This window comes from Sciurus carolinensis, chromosome 13 (assembly GCF_902686445.1).
Source record: "Sciurus carolinensis chromosome 13, mSciCar1.2, whole genome shotgun sequence".
In the NCBI taxonomy this organism is placed as follows: domain Eukaryota; kingdom Metazoa; phylum Chordata; class Mammalia; order Rodentia; family Sciuridae; genus Sciurus; species Sciurus carolinensis.
Genome location: NC_062225.1, coordinates 58,099,297 through 58,112,034, shown reverse-complemented (window position 1 = coordinate 58,112,034; position 12,738 = coordinate 58,099,297). Strand labels below are relative to the sequence as shown.

Sequence of the window (12,738 nt, the reverse complement as noted above, 5' to 3'; positions counted from 1 at the left end):
GTAGCTGGCACTATAGGTATGCACCACAATATCCAGCCTACACATTTTTTTTTTTTAACACTTTTTGAATGGTATCATTTCTCCACACATTCTGGGCTTTACATACACTGGGCTCTTTTGCCCCTTTCCAGCTTACTCTTAGTCATACTAGAAGTCATCCTAGAAGTCTTATGTGGGACAATGTTCCTCAGAGAAGACTGTCCTGATCTCTGCAGACTAGCTAACGGACCTTTGCCGTAAGTTTTCACTGCATTCAGTATGTCTTCCTTTGCAGCAATCTGTGTATTAGTGATTACTTCTTGAAACTCTGGAATCCTCCATGGGGGTAGCAATTGTATCTGCCTAGTTCATCCCAGTCAGCTGCTTACCATACCTTCATAATTAATGCCATAATTGCAAACCATCTTTATTTACGTAAGTTTTTCTTTAACTCAACTTTTTAAATTCAAACAAAACAAGTGAGGCTAAAGGATTTGACATCCTACCTACAACTTTTTAATCCATGTTAAAATAAAAATGAGTATTAAAGTTAAAAAAAATCTATGTACCTCCTAAAATCATTTCAGCCTCGCTGTGCTTGAAAATATCAATTTTAGAAAATAGTGCTGATGTAATTCCAGAAACTGCACATTATGCCTTTAAGAAAGGGAAGCTGAAAGTTGATTCCAAAGACCTACCTTACTTTTGGCTTCTAGACGTAAAACACGACTAGTCTTTGTAATTGGGTCCTCATGCCCAGTTTCCTCAAATAGTTTGCCTTCTGCAAACTTATATGTGTAATATTTTGGGGGTCGTATTGGAGAGCAGAGTTGAAAGGGGCAGTTCTTTGGGTCAGAATTTGTATCCATTATAAATCCACAGGCCCAAGGAGGAAGCTAAAGAAATAAAACAGTTACTTGCACTCTATTTCTATACTAAGTATCAGTGATTAAGTTTCTGAGTCAACTCAAACAAGATGATGTGAACATCTAGTTTACTTTCTGTCACCACATTTCATTTAAGAATTACTTCACCACAACAAAATATATGTCAAGTAAAATCAAAACTCTATATTAATGACCAATAAAATAAGGAAAAATTATAGCAAAGATTTATCATGATTCTAGATTTACATGACAGCTCCTTTAACACAAAAGTTTATTTGGGGGTGTTAAAATTGGGCAGTAAAATAGCAGAATGGTTAAGAATAAGAGTAAATCAAACAGTAATTCCAGAACCCAGAAATAGTCTGAAGATCTCCGTTCTCATAGAACATGAAATCCCTCGCAGGTGTGTTTTGCATAATTTTCCCACCAGTCCTTAGCCTGCTGCCTGGACAGCCCAGCGATGACAGTTATTATTCTAGGGCTACAAACGTGCTCAGCAGCACTAAAGCATTTACAATTTGTTTCTAACTTTAGCTTCCAGGCTAACCATTGTGCAGAACAAAACCTTTCCACGCACATCTCCTCTGAGAGACTCGCGGCTATTATGCTTAAGATTCTTAACTTTAAGAAAAAAGGAAAGGAATCAAAATTTATTCTCTTGGATCAGCAGGGTCCAGCTTCAAGCCTTCCACTAACATCCCACTTACACCTTTTAAAGAACTCTGGTAAGCAGGTTGACGGAGAGTTAAAAAAGGTACTGAGAGTCAGAACATTAAAAGAAAATTGCCTTTTTTTCCTGAGTAATTGTAGAAAGAGCAAATTCCTTAGAAAATCAGAGGTCTTGGCACAGCAACATTGCTGGCAGGCATTACTGAACAAGGGTAGATGGGGGATATGTGAAAAAAGAGCACACCGTTTAACCTGCAGAATCTACAAAGAATTTATGTTCACCAAGCAAATTTCTTCTAATTAATCCAAAGAATCTGTTTTTGTGAAACAATAATAAGGACATGCATTTGCAATGTCTAAGAATTCCTGCCCTATCCTCCTCAGATTGAGGATTAAAGAAAGAAGCAAAGCTGCAAATCTCATAACCAGGCATCAGAGTGAGGGTACAAGGTTCCTTAGTCCACAAAAATGTAAGGTTTTCTGTTTTTGGTGGGACTTTAGGACCATTTCCATATGATGCAAGTATTAAGCTGTCTTAGTTTTAAACCAACTTGCATCAAGATTATAATTTTAATCATGACCATAAATGCTCTAAGAGTATGGACTTTCTAAAGTTTGCCCAGATAATGTAGAAGTAAGTTTTAATGATCTCCAGGATATTTAAGTCACATATCCTATTGAGATAAGCCTGCAGTGAATCTGTGTATATTAATGGACGGTACCTAAAAATGAGTTGGCCAGGTAATAGGCAGACATTACATATACATTTGACGGAAACAAGTTTGGTTCTACAACTCTGATAACAAACTACAGCCATTTCATTGAAAGAGTGCTTCAGACATATCAGGCAGAAAGAAAATCAGCCTGGGTATACAGACTCCTCTTCCAAATAAAACTGATGTTAGTACAGTAAAAAAAAAATTCCCAATTTGCTTAAATATAATAACCAACTGCCAAACATAACTTCTTTTTGTGGAAGAAAAAAATGCAACCAGAAAACACTGGTTACACAATAACCAAGGACAGAAAGCAACCTAGGTAAGAATTTGTATTTCCATTCAGTGTCAGAAACACAGGGTTCATGACCACTGCTTTACTAAGGACGTAGGACTTGGGAGCACAAGCCAGTGGATGGGCACTGAGTTATTGCTAAAGTTATGAAGCTTTCTTATAGAAATATGGAGAAAGAGAAATATAATGACACTTAACTACTTCTGAAGTCCATGCTATTAGGCAGTATTTTAAGTAAAATTGCATTAAAAACGTCCTCCAAATAATTCTAAAATAAACCTGGTAAAATATCCAGTACACTGAATTCCTTTTAAGAAAAAGGACATGATATTAAAAATCTGGTGTTCTGTTAAGCTAAACATATGTATTTTGGTTAACAATACTGTCTTTTGGAAAAAAGACATACCTTCAGAGACCGCACTGAATCATCAGCCAGACCAATCACATTAACATAAAGTAGATTGCTGTGCTTCAAGAATAGAACACAGTGATCCTTAAACATGTCCAAGTCTACAACTTTTGTATTTCTCTTCATTGTGAAAAACAAATCCCAGTTCATAATAGCTGGGGTATCAGCTGCTGTTCTCATTAGCTGTGTGGAACAAGTAAGAAAAAAACATGGGTAACAAAACATGAAGGATAAAGTATCCAAAGATGAAAACTAGACCATACCAGTTTTCACTATCTTATGAAAAGCTAAAGAAATAAGCTCTGTATCAGGGATGAAGTGTGAACATCACCCTGTGAACGAGATCAGGCTAGTTGGCTGGGTGCACATGGCAGTGCTCAGCTGACAGCCAAGCAGCAGACATTTAAGTGAGGTCACTGACAAACCAGTGGACTATGGGTGCATCAGTGAATCCAGAAGAGAACAATCCCAACTGCCAACTTGAAAAATCTTGAGTTTATAAATTTGCTCTTTTAAGCCACTTAAGTTTAGCTTTGATAACATCATCAGTATAGACTGTTTCATTTACTAACCTTTTGGGATCAATCACAATAAGTAGAGGCACTGGCTAAAGGAACAGAAATGGGATTGGTAATGGGTAGGAAGGCAGCACCAACTTCTAAACTTTAACACAAGTCTATAAAATAATCACGTAACTTTTACAGCAAGAAATGTTGAGGACTTAAAATCAGCATACTACAGTAACACAGCCACATCAATGTTTATAGCTGCTCAATTCACAATAGCTAGATTGTGGAACTAACCTAGATGCCCTTCAACAGATGAATGGATATAAACTGTGGTATTTATACACAATGGAATATTATTCAGCCATAAAGAATAAAATTATGGCATTTGCAGGTAAATGGATGCAGTTGGAGAATATCATGCTAAGTAAAATAAGCCAATTCCAAAAAACCAAAGGCTGAATGTTTTTTCTGATAAGTGGATGATGATACATAATGTGGGTGGAGGGTAAGAGAAGAATGGAGAACTCTGGATTACATGGAGGGAAATGAGGTGGGGAAGGAGGGGTATGAAAGATGGTGGAATGAGACAGACATCATTACCCTATGTACATGTATGATTACACGAAAGGTGTGAATCTACATCGTGTACAACCACAGAAATAAAAAGCTGTACCATTTGTATACAATGAATCAAAATGCAGTCTATAAAAAAGAAAAAGAAAAAAAAGAAATGTTGAGGGAAGTGTCACAGTGTCACACTTAATAGCCTAAGGGGAGATAAGCCAGAATCTAGAATTACCTTGAACTCTGTAGGCTCTCCAACATTAGTGAGAATGTATAATTCATCATCTCTGTGTTCAACATAGTAAAGGACCCCATGTATTCGCTTCTGGATAAGTACTGGTGGGTCCCAAGGGCTCAGGCCATCTATCAACCACACTTCAGAAGTGGTCTTGTTCATAATATTTATAGTGAGGAAACGACTATCCTTTGTAAGATAAAGGAAAACAAAATAGCTAGAGAGAGAGAGAGAGAGAGAGAGAGAGAGAGAGAGAGAACTCAGTAAATTTCAAATGGGTGCTGTCTTATTACTATTTCAAAGGTGGCCCAGCTATATATTATTTATACTTAATATTTTTAGATCAACACAATACTTTTATTATATTTAGTTATATATTTTATGTGGTGCTGAGGATCGAATTCAGTGCCTCCCATATGCTAGGCAAGTTTTCTACCACTGAGTTACAACCCCAGCCCTATACATGTTATTTATAATGCAGACAGAAAAATTTAAAAATTCCTTAGTGAATATTGATTGCAAATTTAAAAATTGGTTAATATTTTTCACATTCTTCCTCCAAAGGCAAAATTATATTTTTCTAAAATTTTATCATAGTTTTTCTATCAGAGAAGTTGCTCAAAGAACTGTAAAGCAAATATCCAAATACCCACCATGTAGATTCTATCATTGCTAACGTTTTCCTTTATTGCTTCTCTATGCATCCATTAATCCATCTTTATTTGGATGCATGGTAAGGTAAACTATAGACATCATCTTTCAATGGCAATAATAGATTATAGGGCTTTTTGCTGAGAAAAGGAAATAAACCTAGAGGAGATATGAAATAGGGAAGAAAAGAAACTATCCTTATTTTGTTCTTTCTCTGTGTGCATCTTGGATTTCCTTTCTTCCAATTCTTAAAACAAAATGTAAGGAAGAAAAATCCTCATAAACTCACTAACATAACACATTTAAAAACCTAATAAAACTCATTTTCTATTTTTCCTTTTAAGGTTTATTTAGATTTCATGTAGGTCTTTAAACAGATAAAATTATACTATAGATATGATTTTTGACTCTGCATTTATTTCATATAATGTTGCTATTTCCCCCTACATTATAATATTTATGATTACCATTATTAGTGTCTAATATTCTATCAGGATAAACCTTAAAATTTAGATTTCAATGTTTTATTGTAAGAAAGGATATTCATGAATATCTTTCCCCTTCTCTGGCCTTTACAATTATTTCCTTAGGATTCATTTTTTAGGAACTGAAATACTAATTTAATGGTGAGTATTTTTATGACTCAATAAATATACCAAATAATTAAGGGCATTATACTGTTTCATACTGATACACTAGATAGCTTTAAATGTTATGTTTACATTTTTCCTTATCATAAAAGCAGTCTATACTGAAAATCCTAAAAAAGGTAAAGAACAATGATAATTCTGAAGCCCACTCCAGAAGCCCTGCTTATATTTTGGTAAAATTTCTTCTGTATTGTGTTATATTATTACATGAATTGATCAGCCTCATTTCTTTTGTGAAATGTCCATATTAAACTTGAGATGTTGTTTAAATTATTGGTAAATATACCAATTAAATTATTTTTAAATTATACCAATATGTATATAAATTTGTGCTCATAAATTAAGGATATTCACTTATATTTTTGAAAATACTTTCCTCCATTTTATTGTCTAGATCTTAATAATAGCATTTAATATTTTTGGTTAGGCAACGATACTGGCACTATGCATTGTAATTTCTTCACTGATTTTATGCTTTGGAAATAGCTCAATCATGTTCAGTAAAATACTTATATTTTCATCTCTTTCTTTTGTGGGGGTTTATTTTTCTCTGTAGATTCTTTTAATCTCTTAGCAATGTATGCTAACATAATGAAAAGATGAAAATTATTTTTTTTCCGAATAGTCAATATTTCCCACAGCATCACAAAGTAGTAACTACTTTCATTAGTCTGTGATGCCTCTTTTGCTATCTAAGTTTTCATACATGCAAATGTCTATTTTAGAGTTATATATTCTAGACTTATTTGTCTGCCAATTTGTATTACCTTAGTTGTTGTAGCTTCATGTGTTTCAGTGTATGATTGTAGGGTAAGTCTTCTCCCATACTTTGCTTTTTATTGTCAACACTTTGTTATTTTTATCTATTTTGTTTGTTTTGTGATAAGTCAAGTTACTTGGTAGATATACAGTCAAGAGAAAGTGAGAATACAAGTGGCTCTAGAGTAAAACGTTTCTTAGAAAAAGGAGACAGGGAAAGGACTAGAAGACTACTCCTTTTTTCTCATTTACTTCTATTGATACTTTTATTTTCCCAAATTGTTTTAAAAAATAATGATTATTATGAAAGATAAGAACAATAGGATAAAACCTTTATTAAACCTTTATTAGTACTTTGGTATATTTTCTTTTAATTTTTTTTTTAAAAGATGCATATTTTTTTCCTGAAATGTAATTGATACCAAATGTTCTTTTTTTTTTTTTTTTTTTTTTAATCTGGCACAATACATGTTTTGGTTAGTTTAAATTATAATTTAGTAGCAACACAAACTTTAAAATTTTTAATATACAGCCAAGAATTCAATGGTTAAAAGGTGCTCAACACTTTGCACTGGACTAGGGGTTTTTAACTTAAAGGAGAGAATCTGACCTAAATGCATCATTTTCTCAACAGGCACTGACTAAAAACAGCATTATCACAGGCCTGGCACTCTGCTTATCAAGGAAGATGCAAAGGTGACAGATATTCAGTCTGTTTACAGTCTGGCTATTCCAGGTTGTCTATGAATTTACATGAATGGACTGTGTTATAATTCACAAAATTTAAAATTTCAATAATTAAATTTCTTTTTTCTTATTAATGGTTCCGGTGGAGCTAATTACCTTTCTTACCTAAAGAGTTAGCTTCTACCACAAAGGAAGAGCAGGGATGAACAGTTAGAAGGCACCTATTTTGCTGCTCACCAGCTGTACAATTCCAGGTTACGTTTAACTCTCTGGACTTCAACACACTAATTTCTAAGAATGTTATACATGTATCTTTAAAATTCCTCATGAACTAAGATGTCAAGTTTTGGTGTGGCATGCAAGGTTACTCTGAGATTGCTTCACTGGGATTTTTGGCATTTGGATCCCCAGAGGCTTCAGAGAGGCCACTTCCTGTGCTTTCCTAATTTAATTTAGCCCTGTTCCTGGTTCCTGTACAGTGAACAGCATTCACATTAGAAAAAACAATTTTGGGAATGTGAGGGAATGGTTATTTTTCAGTGACTTAAAAATCAGATCTTTTAATTCTGTTTAGACCCTTCCCTTTAGAATCTACATAATAGTGCTCTCCTTAGAATGTATGAATTACATGGCTCTTGAAATATTTGAAGACAGAAGTTAACAATCAAACTGTACCAACCTTTAAGAATATATTAGCAGGCATTCTGCCTGAACATGATTTTTAGAGACACTCTACCACCAAAATAAAATAAGAAATTATTTTTGAACAAATTTACTGAAGTACTAGAAACAAAGATGATAAAGAACCCAGCTGGGAGAGGTTCTTTCTGGTCATATTTGCAAGGATAATTTTTTAAAAAAACCAGGTAGCCAAATCTGGGCTAGCAGGAGTAGATAAGCTGAAATTATAAAGTCAGTTTAGCAAACTATCTGTGGGTTAGTTCTATGGGTTCTAATAATGTTATAATGTAATTTTTCCAAATCTTTATTTCTTCTTATAAACTAGGGATTGTATAAAATTTTCTTTAAGGTCTTTCTTAATTTTGATATTTTTATGAAATGGAGGATTAGTTTTTTTGTTTTGGGAATCAACTTTACCACCATAGATTTGTTGGAGTTAAATTATATTTTTTCCTCTAAAAAATTTATTCAGAAACCATCCAAACTACAATGCTAAATGATGTATGAGGTCTACCAAATATCTGTGTTTGAAGATAACCCCAGTCTCTAATTTTGAACATAAGCAACTAAAAAAAAGGAATGACCACCATAGCCTTATTATACAAACTCAACATTTCAAGTCAAGCAATACCAGTAGTTTTAGTAAATAGAAAACCATTCTGGAGAAAAGGACTTAACTGCATTCTAGTACCTTGGGTCTTTTTCTGTATAAAAACGTTCATTACGTTTGTTATCACCAAAAGTGGCTCGATATACATCATGACAGCGAAGATTCCTCTGGAAGGTGTAGAATAAAACATCTTCATCTTCTTCATCCTTTACCCATTCTGAAAGAAAGTAAAAGAATGAGATGTAGTTACCTACATAAGGGGGTGGGGGGGTGGGAAGCAAGGTCCGTTCTAGTATTGAGTGCCAAAGAGAAAATACAACATAGGTTTGACAGCAGCCAGCCTGTTACATATGTGCCCGAGTGCTTTCCAGAGAATAAAACACTACTATATCAGTTTTAAGTTTTTAAGTAGTTTAGTCTCAAGCTACTTAAGTTTCTAAATAAGATCTAATGTTCAACATTTAGGAAAGAGACTGATAAAATCACATTTGCTTTCAGGAGATGAATTGTGTTTAAATCTATAACTTGTAATTTAAGTCTGAAGAAATACTGGATCACTTTCTGACATGCCTCAATTTTTTCTGTCTTGTTTCAAGTCTTAGGATATCTCCAGCTACCAAATATGTTTGAATGATGGTTCTTTAGAATCTGTCAATGGAAGTTTGTGCACAATTACATCATAACTGCCACCTGGCTGACAGTGATTATAAGTCACTGTATAGTATGCATCCTGATTTCAGAGGTTAAAATATACACAATATATTTTTTAGAATTCATGTGATAGGGTATAATTTCAATTCATTGCAAAATCATTTTTGTAGTTAAACAATGGGGAAAATGAAGGCAATGAAAAGGGAGGACAAAGTATCAATGTATCTACCACTCAAGGATAAATGATAAACTTAAAAGCTGATTTTCTTTTCTTTTCTTTTTGGGTACTGGGGATTGAACTCGGGGGCACTCGACCACTGAGCCACATCCCCAGCCCTATTTTGTATATTATTGAGAGACAGGGTCTCACTGAGTTGATTAGAACCTTGCTTTTGCTGAGGCTGGCTTTGAACTCTCAATCCTCTTCCATCAGCCTCCCTAAAAGCTGATTTTATTATTTAAAATGTCATTGTTTCTACTTATAAATCAGTTAGTTCAAAATGTTCCAAAGTTCCTTAGTAGTGACTTTGGCCATCTGCTACAATAGCTTTACGAGATAACAAAAACCCAAAACAAAACAAAAACAAAAAACAAAAAACAAAAACAAAACAAAACCAAGCTTAAAGTTGAATAAAGTATTAAGATGCAAAGATTTATTGTACATAATAAACTGGCAAAGAATACATTATACAACTAGAATTCTGATTGTAACTCTTTTAAAAACATGAGCATAATTTAAAAATCATCCATTGGGACATATATTTAGAGTGCCTAATCCATATTTCTCCCTGTGGATTTCCTATGGGCACAGGGACACACACACACACACACAAAGGTTAAAAAGTATGGGCAGTTCTCTCACTTTTGCCTTTTCAACAGAGACCATTTTGGTTGGTGGCTTACCAAAACTGGACACGTTTGGGAAAGAAGCTTCCATTACTGGCTGATCACTGAGCTTCACAACGACACAGGTAGATGCTTCAGAATCCTCTGTTCTTATCTTGGCAGCCACATATTTCTCATCTGGAGCAACTCTGATACAATCAATGAAGGGCTGGTCTAATTTAAGTTCCTCCAAATTGAATAAAACTTCATAATTATCATTGTCTGCTGCATAAAGAAAAGTATGAAAGAGATAACTTCAGTATGTACTTTAAAAGAATTTAAAATTGTATTTTAATAATTTAAATTAGCATTTCCTTTTTTTTTAAAGCACTTCCCTTCTTCAAGAGGTCACATTTGTTTCCTTCAACAATGATGGAAGTCTAACTGGTACATAAATTAGAATCGGTTATTTTATAATATCCTATGGTATTGACTATTATTCTATGTATCAACCTATGAGATATTTGATGTTGTTTAGAGACCATATAGAAATTGGAGAGTAAGAAAATACAAATGACTTAAATGCCTAGTATAGAACCTGAGCATGGTATACACTCAAAAAATGCTGAAACCCATCTCCATTCACTCTGCCAAAGCTTTGTTTTTGGTACTGGGGCTGAACTCAAAGGGCACTCACCACTGAGCCACACGCCCAGTCTTATTTTGTATTTTATTTAGAGACAGGGTCTCACTGAGTTGCTTAGTGCCTCACTTTTGCTGAGACTGGCTTTGAACTCACAATCCTGCATCAGCCTCCTGAACTGCTGGGATTATAGAGGTGCGCCACCACGCCCAGCTCTGCCAAAGCTTCTGAGCATAGCTGTTAACAAAATCCTAAGAAAACCCAAATATTAAAAACTAGTTATTTAAAAAAGTTCAGAAATAATCTTTAAAAATTCTTTTCTATGCCTTTGAGAAATTAAACTTCCTATAAAAATATAAAATCTGAAAAATCAGAGCACATTAAATGGAAAAAAATGTGCTGTACCTTCTTCATCTTTGGAACGAACCAAGCAGCAGCCTTCCTGATAATATACAAAACCACCATGTTTCACCTGACAATGAAAAGAAACAAATGGTTTACTTAATAATAATTTAATTAACTTTTTAATGTTCTTTCTGTCCAGAATGAAACTAAAAAAAGCAGATTTGTTAAAGTACATGAATGAACAGATATGAAATAGAAAATGGACCACTTTTTACAATATACTTGGTAAGATATGGTTCTATGTATGTTCAGAATCACTGAAGGGGTTTCTAATCCATAAATATAAGAGGAAATACAAGGCACATAACAAAATCTGTTGATTCTCATGACTGTATAAATAATTTTAGCTATGCTTTGGGAATATCTGATATCTGCATAGTGGGATCCAATTAATGAAAATCAAATGGCTTCTTTAAAATAAGCCAAAATGATGCAGATGAGAAAACTGTCTTAGACTTGCTTGAAAACCCAATTGATAACTTTCTGAGGTTTTTCCCTTTAAAATATGCGGTCATCACCAATTGTGCAGTCTTGACCTGATTTTATAAAGTATCGTGCCTTCTGTGGGATGATACATATAGTCTGAGACTGAGAAAATAAATACTACTAACATACAAATAGTATTCCTATGTAGTAAGTGCAATTTATTGATATGATTTCAGATGGCTTAAGACACATTGTCTGCTAGTTACTAGCATAATCTGAATCTGAAATTTCTACTGCTATTTTTATTTTACAAAATATGTCACTTTCATTTATAATCTGTGGCTGTCTTAAGAGGAATTGAAAAAATTTCAACTTCTTTGTTCAGTCTATCATTTGCATATTTGAGACTGCTAACCATAAAGCCATTAGCTTTCATGGTATTATACTAAAGTGAATTTACTTTTGTTAAAAAAAAAAGAAGTAGAGCAAGCAAATACTTTTTGAATAATAAATAGAAATTAGTATCATTTGAACTTTCCTTTCAATCTTCAAAAAATTTTAAACCAGAATTGGTTGCTTCACAAAAGCAGAATATATTACATTTCAAACTTTAGTTTTGATATTTAAATTCATTTTAAGGACCACACTCTCCTTTTTTTTTATTCACTGTACACAAATGGGGTACAACTTTTGTTCCTCTGTACAAAAAGTAGAGTTGCACTGTTTGCATAATCATACATGTACATAGGGTAATAATGTTTGTCTCATTCTATTATCTTTCCTTCCCCTCCCCTCCTCCCCAGTCCTCATTATTTTTTGCTCTTTAAATTTTTCAACATATTCTGAAGGCCCAGAGTGGTATAATTTTGACATAAGATTATGTCTAAATCATAAGGTATCTTGTTTACAACCTAACTGGTTATATCAGAGTTTTCTTAAAAAACATGATATATCCTACCTCTGCATTGATGATTTCATATTCTTCTTGTGGTTGTGTTTCTAATTTTGTTCTCACTTTTTCAAATGCATCCATGTTTTCAGAAAGGGATTTTTTGTTTTCTTGTTTAACAGGCAGAAGATCCTAGAAAAAAGTTTTATTGGTATGATTAAAATATTTCAAATCAGGGAGAAAAACCCTTGCTTTTAAAAGAGAATATTGTTTCCTTTTCATGCAAGTATCACAATTTTAGGTCCATACTTATGAAATAATGTGTTTCATTGGTCTACATTTAAGAAATAACATGTTTCACAGATCTTAAACGTTTTTTCTTAAGCTCGTTAATAAAGAGATCTCTTTTTCATTTAAAAAATGGAAAAAAAAACAATAAGATAGACATTTACTGGTTATGCTGTTATTTTAAATGGGTAAGTCCTTGAGATACAGAACTAAGAAGTTCTGGAGAGTGTTCAGAAATACTATGGAAAAGTCACAATTAAGGAGGAAAGGAAATTTCATCAACTTTTACATGTGTTAACAGAAATGAGGA

At 33.5% G+C, this 12,738-nt stretch overlaps 1 protein-coding gene across 5 annotated transcripts in view; it reads right to left on the bottom strand.

Annotated features, from left to right (window-relative positions):
• The window catches only part of Prepl (prolyl endopeptidase like), a 37,212-nt gene that overhangs the window by 11,545 nt on the left and 12,929 nt on the right, over positions 1 to 12,738 (bottom strand). For 4 of the 5 annotated variants that reach the window (XM_047522759.1, XM_047522762.1, XM_047522761.1 and 1 more), the window contains 7 exons: positions 12,210 to 12,332; positions 10,826 to 10,892; positions 9,856 to 10,062; positions 8,383 to 8,518; positions 4,264 to 4,480; positions 2,953 to 3,138; positions 678 to 875 (listed from right to left, as the gene is read on the bottom strand). In XM_047522759.1, the coding sequence (XP_047378715.1) occupies positions 678 to 875; positions 2,953 to 3,138; positions 4,264 to 4,480; positions 8,383 to 8,518; positions 9,856 to 10,062; positions 10,826 to 10,892; positions 12,210 to 12,332 (1,134 nt within the window). The remainder of the gene's footprint in view (positions 1 to 677; positions 876 to 2,952; positions 3,139 to 4,263; positions 4,481 to 8,382; positions 8,519 to 9,855; positions 10,063 to 10,825; positions 10,893 to 12,209; positions 12,333 to 12,738) is intronic. The other variant, XM_047522760.1, reaches the window with a different exon arrangement.